At 44.0% G+C, this 10,013-nt stretch overlaps 1 protein-coding gene across 2 annotated transcripts in view; it reads right to left on the bottom strand.

Moving 5' to 3' along the window:
* Nucleotides 1-2,011: 2,011 nt before the first annotated feature.
* Nucleotides 2,012-10,013, bottom strand: part of LOC147637665 (methyltransferase) — a 97,943-nt gene continuing 89,941 nt past the window's right edge. For both annotated transcript variants that reach the window (XM_086799493.1, XM_086799494.1), the window contains one exon: nt 2,012-2,636. In XM_086799493.1, the coding sequence (XP_086655619.1) occupies nt 2,568-2,636 (69 nt within the window). In that variant the 3' untranslated portion in view covers nt 2,012-2,567. The remainder of the gene's footprint in view (nt 2,637-10,013) is intronic.

The following is a 10,013-nucleotide window of genomic DNA, read 5'->3' as shown; positions in this document are numbered from 1 at the left end:
TTAACCTAATCTACCAATTCTAACAATGCAAGAAAACCAATTGATAATCCCACTCTAAATCAACCTAATGAAGCTCAATGCTCATGTTTTCGATGTAGATTCCACTTCTAATCACAATTGATAAGCTAATTCTTGGATCAAAGTAATGAAATCTATGTCTCTTGGGATCCAATTTCATGCAAATCACTAAAGAACCATGATTTCTCTCTATCAATAGATGAAAATAGAATGCCCTAATATAAAATAAAGTTTAAATCAAAATTAAACACAAACAAACACATCCAATGGCTCCAAAACCGTATGTTTTTTAGAGTGTGACCTCCTAATCAACACGAGACAATGGTGGGTGATCCCAATATCTTGGAATTGATGAAAAACTGTGCTAATCCCTGGGCTAGTCCCTAATAGCAACACTAAATATGTTTAGGTCAAGAGCTTACCTTAGCCTTGCCGAAGCATGTGTCATTAAGTCTTGCCTTCAAGCCACAAATGCAACTTCCCATTGTGGGTGCGCTAGCCCGTCCATTGCGGTCCTCACTCCGTTGTCACACCAAAATGCTCCTTGCTAAAGGGGTAACGGGGGAGCTCTTCATGCCTAGATTTTGGTATGAAGAGATGATCCTTCACGATGGTTCTCTCTCATAAAAGGTGGGGGAAGAAGAAGAAGCTAATGCAAGAAGAAAACCTACAATCAAACCTAAGAAAGCACGCATCCATTAAGTAATAAAGGTAAGCAAGCAAGCAAAAAGAGAGAAGGAGAACTCACAAGAAACCTATTGCAAGGGAATGTTTGTGTATTGCTTATTGTCGAAATGACACATATACAAATGACTAGTTTTCACACAAGGTCAACCAAACTTAAAAAATTACTAGACCTCTATTACGAGTCTTAAGTAACTATTTACACTACATCTGTATACTTTCCCTATTTGACATCAAGCATAGGTTAAGGCTGCTTTATATGTTCCATCATCGTCTTACAAAAGTTACGTACCTGTTTGAGTAGGTAAGATGGCAAAACATCTTATGGTAGGTTGGACGGCCAAAATTATGCTATCAACGGAGTGGTTAACAAAGAGTGCAAGCCCACGTCCACTACAATAGAATATAGTATTGAGTTTAGGAAGCTAGATTCAACTTTCCAAGGTTGATATATTTCTCTTGGATTTACCAAAATGAAAGAATAATGTGTCTTTCTCAACTTAAGAGACAAAATACCCAACTTCCATAAATGTAATCAGTATTATTAATAAATCTTGAAATATTTATAATGATTATAAATTTTCACCTTATGTAGACAAAGTAGTTAGACACATTGAGAATCATGTCGAACACATTAAGTGAACACTAATAACATGACAATTTGCTACATTGATGTCATTTTGTTGACTTTGCTCTACCCAAATCACCATCATACATTATTTGACTTATTTTCATGTGTATGTTCTTTAAGGTGACAAAAGATTACCTTGTTTTGGAGTGTCATACTTTACACATTTACTTATATACTATTTCCTCTACATGTATGTGTGCAAGCACGTGTATTGAGGCTCATGGCTATCTCGCGTTGCCACTACATTGTCGTTGATTAAGTTGTATGTGAGATACATTGTTCACATGTATTTTACTTATATTAAAGATTGATATCTTCAATTATTTGCAAGTGATAGTCTTTCCACTCCATTAATTTCTTTTACATAATTAGCCTTGTCTCAAAACTCTCATTACCCTAATGTCACCGTTTTAAGGTAGATAATTAAACAATCATTATTTATTTTTTGACCACCATTCGGAAGGCTAGCCACCAAAAATAATGTTTGAACTCTAATTTTGAAATGCCAATTTTAGCCTTGACCAACAGCAGCAGATGTTCATAAGAAAAGAAATAATGTGTGCTAACTTTTTCATTGAGGGGTACAGTGCTTTCCTTGATTGATTGATTGGAAGGTTCTTTACACAACCAAGGATGACAAAGTTTTGATTAAGCTGCATTGCTCATACAAATCAACAATACTCAAAGATGTTGTAAGGCTTAATGCATTGATTGATGCATGGGAAGAGGCATAAAGCATGGACCTTCATGGAGGTAGCCTCCTAGGCTAGATGATATCACCATTACAACTTCATGAAGTTCTCAGAAGTTTTGGCAAAGGACAACCATCTGAAAGCTGAAGGTGGTAGTCCTAATCAAACAAATATGGCGCAACTACTATCATGTTGTGGGGACCACTCAAGTCTGTCTCGATACAACTAATATCATGTTGTGGGGACCACTCAAGTCTGTCTCGATACAACTAATATGACTACAACCAATATTGTGTTAGTCTGTAGATGTTGCAGGGAACACTCCATAGTGTGTCAAGACTCCAGAACCTTGCCTTGTATTCATCAACTCATTTGTAAGTATGTGACGCTACTAAAAGCAAAACTGTCTCAAGACTCTAGAATCTTGCCTCTGAGATACTCTTCATTTCATGAGAAAATAAAGGATTATAATGGCACAATCTCATACTCTATAATCCAGCATGTGCACTTCCCTTTTTAATTACATTCTTGTTCGTTAGCATTCAAGTCCTCAAGGCCCACTCAGGACCATATATTGCTACATGAGTTCGACCATAGCGTCTATTCAGAATCTGCAACATAAACATGAGTAGCATATAGATTATCTCTTGCTTAGACATCATGAATCAAAGTACAGTGACTACACAAAATATTCTTCATAGATATCAGAAGATATATGACTCTGAACACCATAAATGATCAGCTAAAAGCAATATGCACTAAGACATTGTGTGATTCCGTTTTAAAACCCACTCAACAAAGGGAGCAGCCACAAAAATGGGCATGGATTTTTACAAATCAAGCATCTGCAAACATGAGAAATGATTGGATACTAGTCAGTCGTGTGACTGCCACACTAGTAGAGGGGGAAGAGGCAGTGGGGAAAGGGGAGGGAAGCAAGGGGGGGCCTGGCCCCCCAGTTGGGGAGGTCACCTGGAGAGGCTCCATAAATGTGGGCAATGTTTCGTTTAACGTCCCATATGGTGATAGCTGAGGCACATCGACTTGGAAGGCTAGAAAATTCGATGCACTAGGTAAAATCCTCTGGTCAATGGGTAGGCTGAGGGACCGTCTATTGGTATCAATGCTCCACTCTTTGTATTGTCCAAGCACCAGCTAGCTTATGTTTGTACAGCCCCCATGTTAGCCTATTGTCCTCCGGGAAGTTCGGGTGTGAACATATACCTACTCATGGGCACTTTTTACCATGCCGGCTGGACATGGGGTTTTTCCCCGTGTGAACAATTTGTCTTAGAGGTACATTTTGTCCAATTTTTGCAGTACATTAGTTCATTTTGCTGCAAGTTATGTGGTTCAGACAGTTTGATTGAGTCAGATTTGTGTTCAACAGTCAGTGTATACATATTATTGGAAAATGTTTGGAAACACCACTGACTTGTTTGGCATGTTGTCAGTTGAGGATAAGTTGGATGGTACCAACTATCCCATGTGTGCATACATGATGAAGCATGTATTGGTTGCAAAGAATTTATGGGTATATGTATCTTGTGCTGAGTTAAGACCTATTGGTCTTGCACCTGTAGCTAGCACGTCAGGGGGGTCCACTCTTGGGACTAGTGATGCTGGTTCCAGTGTGAGTGCACCGCTTGCACATGTTCCTCCTACACAGGAACAGCTCAAATGGGATGCTACTGATGCACAAGCTCATGCATTGATCCCTCTCTCATGTAGACAACAAGTCATTCCTCATATCCGTTCATGTACTTCTGCTAAGGGTGCATGGTTGTTATATCAGATCTGCAATGAAGCTCCCTTTTACTAATTGCAGATCTGGGGATCCGAAAGCTCCAGTTCCTTGAACTTTGTTCCCGTGTGAAGGTCACTGAAGGAAATGGTTCCATTGTGATAGTGAATGTCAGTTTGATTTTTGTGGAGCCAATCCATTCCAAGGATTCCGTCGAAAACTCCCAAAGGTAAGACTCTGAACTGGCAGTCAGGTACATTACCATCTAGATTAAATTGAATATGATCCGTCTCATGGTGAGTGAAAAGAATCTTCCCACTGGCCAATTCAACTTGCATAAGTTTCCCTGATTTCTGTTTTGAGACTAGCTTATGTAAGCATCCTAGGGAAATAAATTAATGAGTACTGCTTGAATCAATCAAAAGCTTAAATGGCTTATCCTTATACTCAGCTGGAGTATGGATGATAGAGAATTGACGATTTGGCCCTTGGTTTTCAATTGCGGCATAAATCTGCCCTCTTTCCTATGGGAGGCCAGCCAGGGCCAAGGTGGCATGGCGAGTGATCATTCAGCCACGTAGCAGAGGGGGGGCTTGGCCTCATCGATCCTGCTATTCAGAGCTGAGCCCTGCTGGGCAATTTGATTGTCAGGGGGGGGGGGGCTTCTTCCCGGTGGTGAGCCCTGGAAGGATTTCTTATTGGCCCGGATTTCAGTCCGTACCCCGAGCCTTGGGGGCCCGTGGCCGTAGAGTACCCCATGGATCTTCATAGAGATGAGAGCCCGTGGCTCTAGCCCAGCTTTTGAGGACAGATTTGCAGCCAGTTTACTTCGGGCTTGGGATCATCTCAAGCTAGCCCTCAGACAGATGGTTTCAGTTACCTTAGAGAAGCGGCTCCGGCAACCTTTGGTCTAGAACCCCTTGATCCCTTTACCCAATAGCCACATGTTGGGGGCCCGGCCGCATGTATCTTGGAGAGCCTTGAGCCGGGGACCAGCTAGATCTCTTGGAGATTGGCAATTACCCCTAGAGGAGTAGGAGAGAGGCCTGACAAGGATCCGGGGTCAAGATAGGCTCAACATCGACATTGACTCAACTATCCCGCAGGAGTGGCTAATGCCTATTCCAGACCCGACCCCTCTAGTGTGGCTAGGAGTGTTTACCAAACAGGATATCCTCATGGTGGTCCAAGGAGCAGATGAGGACACAGGTCTGCTCACTTTTTCTATTGGATCCCAAGGTAGAGTAGAGAGATCAAAGCTTCCCTTGGAGGATTTCAGAGGCTGCACCTTGCAGAGGGTGAGGGTGATTAGTTTCTCGGCACAGGAATGGCACATAGATCCAGCACCGGCCAAGGTGGCTAGGGAGAGACTATGGCAGCTATGGATTTGGGAGTGCCGACCTCTCACACAGCTGCAGTGGGACCCGGGAGAGTGGACTTGGCATGATCCTACGGATCGGGAGGAGACTCTGGACGCCCCTTCTTTGCATATACAACGCGGCTAGGCAGCAGGATCCAGATGCATGAGATAGATGGCACACCGACAACAGCACATTGGCAGTCACAGGGCCTATCACTCTTTCTTTGGTTGATGGCACATCGGAGTTTGGCGGTCGGTACTTGGCTAGTAGTTGGAGGTCGGTCAGCGGCTTGTCCGCGGTGCGGCCACTGTCAAGATTGCTTTTGGGATTGTCCGAAGGCTCAACAAAGTTGGCAGTGGATTCTCCGCATCTTCGCTATGGACAGGGTATCGACCCGGATCATCACATGGGGCACTGTCGCCTGGGCCACAGTGGCTGGAGTGATCAGGACTTATGAGGAGGATGGGGGAGGTCTAGCCCTTCAGGTCTCTCACCATTGTATTGCAGCAGTACCAGTCACAGACCCTCCTATAGGTGGCTGGCGGCCAGGCTCATGCCAAAGGTTGGAGATTTGCAATAGCATCGCAGCCTGGCACATTTGGCGTACTAGATGCAGCAAGGCCATCAAGGGTACCCACACTCCGCCGGTTGAGACCATCACGGCTTGATATTATTCACATCCTCTACGGTCAGTGGGAAAGCTACAAGGGGTTCAGACCGCATGCGGAAGCGGCGGGAAGCCTTCTTGAGACTTTGGAGGCCTAGCCCTTTCCTCACAAATAGAGGCGGTGACCCCATTTGGCACTACAGACCACTTGTGTGGTTGTTTCCTCCCCCCCCCCTGTATGAGATAGCCTTCTCCTCACAAAGCAGCCAACCGGAGGAGAAGCATCTCTTCCCCTTATGATCACTTGTTTCCTGCCCTTATATAAGGCGAGTTTGTATCTAGCCCATCGTGGTTGTACTTAGCCCTTTGTGGCTGTTTTTTCTTTAACTAATTGAAGGATCTTTTTTCCCGAGAAAAAAAAAAGGAAGCAAGCAGTGGATATTCATAAAGAACTAAAGGCTACCCTAGCCAAGCTTGCCGGAGGACACGCAACCAAAAAAGGATCTGGACCAAAGACGGATGTCTGGTGTACAAAGTGCAAAAATCATGGCCACACTAAGGAAGAGTGCCAGCTTCCCCCTTGCTCAGCTATGCGCCATCTGTGACAAGACCAACCACACCATTGACAACTCCTACTATAATACTAGGAATAAAAATCCTAGGGTGACGGAGAGGCAGCAATGTCAACAACTGCCACTAGACATCAATCAAGTAGATGTTGCACCTCGAAATAACCGCCCTTATGGAACAAGAGCTAGAGGTGGAAGGTTTGGCTAGAGAGGAGCAAGATTAACTTGTAGCATGCCTGGTCAGACATCAATGGGAGTTACAAGATGCAAAAGAACCAAGAAATGTGCTTCCAGGAGTACTTGATCTCAACTGTGAACATGGTTAAAGCGGATAGCAGATGCTACGTGTCAGAGTGCACAAGGATGAGCTCACAAAAATAAATCTGAATGATGAGAGAGAACCTTGCATATGGTGAGGGTAAGTGCCAGACTGGACCAAGATCCCAAGAAGGAACTATAGGAATTGCTAACCTCATATAAGGATGTGTTTGCATGGAGCTACACATATGAAAGGAATCGACCCCTTCAACACAAGATTAATCAGGAGGACAAAATATCCATCAGACAAGGCAGATACAAGATGAACCCAAACTATGCACAGCAAGTCAAAGAGGAAATAGACAAGTTGCTAAAGGTTGGATTCATATATCCTAAGCAACAATAGATAACCTGCAACACCTCACTCTATGCCTGGAAAAATGCAGAGAGACAAGGCTCAGTCTAAACCCAGCAAAGTGTGCTTTTGTAGTTACTAGTGGGTCCCTACTAGGACACAGTGTCAACATACGGATTGGCAATGGATCCGGCCAAGATTGAGGTCATTGTAAAACTGCAAGCACCAAAAAATGCAAAGGAATTAGCCACATTCCTAGACCAGATGAAATGGCACACAAGGTTCAGAAGGTTTCTAGCCGATGTAGCTACGGCCCTTTATTGATTGACAGGAAAAGATGCACAATATGTCTGGATCAGAGAGTGTGAGGATGCATTCAGGAATTTGCAGAAAATGATGGCTTCCACACCCATACTTCAACAGCCCAACTATGACCTCGTTTTTCATGTCTTTGGGATGCCTCAGATGTGGTCATAGGGAGCACTGTGATGTAAGAAGCACAAGAGGGATGGTTCTGACCAGTGTACTATGCGTGCAAAAGACGATAAAGCAGAGAGAAACTATTCCACCACAGAAAAAGAATCATTGGGGATGATCTATTCCATCAAAAAGTTCAGGCACTACCTGTTGGGGAACATGTTTGAGTTCCACGTAGACCACAGGACATTTCTATATCTGGTGAACAAATCCAATCTTGCACGATGAATGTTGTTGCTTCAGGAGTACAACTTCACCATCAAGCACACACAGAGTAATCAGCATGCAATAGCCGATTTCCTATCCAAATTGGAGTCTGGAGAAGCTCCAATACAAGTAGAGGACGACATGCACAATTATTCACAGTGGACGGTGAAAAGTTAAACTGGCACGAAGAGATGTTGCAATTCCTATCACACTTATCCTTTCTAGCGTATATGTCAAGAGACCAAAGAAAGAAGTTGACCCTTAGTAACTCATTCATACTAGTGGCTGGATCAAATACTCAAAAGGTGTGTCCCAGAGCATGAACAGCCCACTGTGTTGCCACGCACAATTATTCACAGTGGATGGTGAAAAGTTAAACTGGCACGAAGAGATGTTGCAATTCCTATCAGACTTATCCTTTCTAGCGTATATGTCAAGAGACCAAAGAAAGAAGTTGACCCTTAGTAAGTCATTCATACTAGTGGCTGGGCAACTCTACAAAATGGACGTTGATCAAATACTCAAAAGGTGTGTCCCAGAGCATGAACAGCCCACTATGTTTCCAGAAGTGCATCAAGGGATCACGGGGGGGACACTACTCTGGAAAGATAATAGGAAGATAAGTGTTTCAAGGCTATGGTGGCCAACAACACTCAAGGATGCTCACACTTTTGCAAAAGAATGTGACATGTGCCGAAGGATGGGACAACCGAATGCATTAGACAAAATGCCATTAAACCTAGTACTACCTTTTGAGCCTTTCATAAGAACCGGACGGACTGGGACACAAAGCTGCATTATGCAATGTGAGCATTTAGAACAGCTTACAAGCACACCACACATCTGACACCCTTTTGCATAGTGTGTGGGTTGGAGGCTGTGGTGCCCATGAAGATCCTAGTACCAAGCCGTAGAGTAGCTATAGCAGGAAGGCTATCTCAGGAGGAATCTCACAAGCATAGGATAGAGAACCTCCTCAAGCTAGAAGAGAAGAGGCTATTCAGTGCCTGGACAGTTGAAGTGGTTCAGAGAAAAAAGATCAAGGTGGACAGGAACTCAAAATTCAAAACGTTGATGTAGTGTTATTGTTTTATTCTAGGATGAGACCACACCCAGCAAAGCTGAAAATGAGAGGGGTTGGACCATACAAAATCTTTAGGAAGCTGGGTATAGGAACATTTGAATTAGAAAGTTTGGAAGCCAGTGAATGGGTATAGGTTGAAGCAGTACCATGGACCTGTTCTGGAAAAACCACTCAGGAAACCGAATCAAAAAAGAGAAGATCCAAACCAAGAGGCAGTCTATATCCTGAATGATGTGCTCATGATTGATGTCATAATGGTAGAAGAAGAGCCGTTGTGGGGCTGGCGACACCAAGAATACCAAAGGGAACAGCCACAAATAGTGAGCATAGGGAAAAGGGTGGAGAGGTGACATTAGTAAATGCTCACCCCTACCCCTCATGATTTCTATTGTTTCGTGTGCCTTTTCACATAAATACACAAAAAGCGAAAGATCGTGCTCAATCATGAGGATCTCAGCGGTACACAATTGAGCCTTTGAGAAGCGCACCCGGAGCCAACCGCTGTTAGTGACTGCAACCTCTTTTTGAGTTGCATGAACCGCTCGGCACCCTTCACTATCACTTTGAGCCTTCTGAGCATTGCTGCCCTCTGCAATCATGCTATCAGTGTCCCTTGCTCTCTATCATCAACTAACCCAATTGATTGTCCCAACTGTTGGGTAGGAGGGCAGCTAGCCAGCACACACACACACACAACCTCAAGCACAGAGAAACGTGAGAGTGCTGGAAAAGATGTACTCAATAAATGATAAAATGAAAGTACAAGTGAGTACTAAAAAAGCCTAGGGCTAAGTGCCCAACACACAAAAGTGTGTTCACATGGGGAAAAAACCTGTGTCCAGTCGCGGGGAAAAAATGCCCGTGAGTAAGCTGGGTTTACATGTCATCACCCTGTGTTTTTCTCTGGACAAGATGCAGATGTGCACGGGGACATGGTGGACAGTGTGAATGGCATCAGGTGGGAGTGAGGATGGAAGCCCATGTGTGGATAACCCCATGTGTGAAAGGGGGCAAAGAGATTTTAGCTTTGAAGGTTTAAAAACCTTTAAAATCATTTATTAAGCCTTTCATTAAAGAAACGTGGCCCTTATGAGATTTTTGGGGCCACGTGTGCTTTTTGGGAAGAAGAGGGGCTGGCAGGCAAAGGAGGCGCCTATCTGATGAGGAAGCGTGTGCTTTTTGGAAGAAGTGGGCTGCAAGGAAGCATGGGGATGAACAGCACGTTGGCTTTTCTCTCTCTCTTGCTAAGAGTCGACTGCAGCATGCACATGTGCTTTTCTCTTGGGAAGGAGAAGGGCGACTGCTGAAGACTCTTTGCTGCAGTTT

The sequence above is a fragment of the Cibotium barometz genome, chromosome 6 (assembly GCF_041138505.1).
Source record: "Cibotium barometz isolate CiBa-2024 chromosome 6, ASM4113850v1, whole genome shotgun sequence".
NCBI classification, from domain to species: Eukaryota; Viridiplantae; Streptophyta; class Polypodiopsida; order Cyatheales; family Cibotiaceae; genus Cibotium; species Cibotium barometz.
Note: the sequence above shows the minus strand (reverse complement) of the source record. Positions and strands in the feature narration are given on the sequence as shown.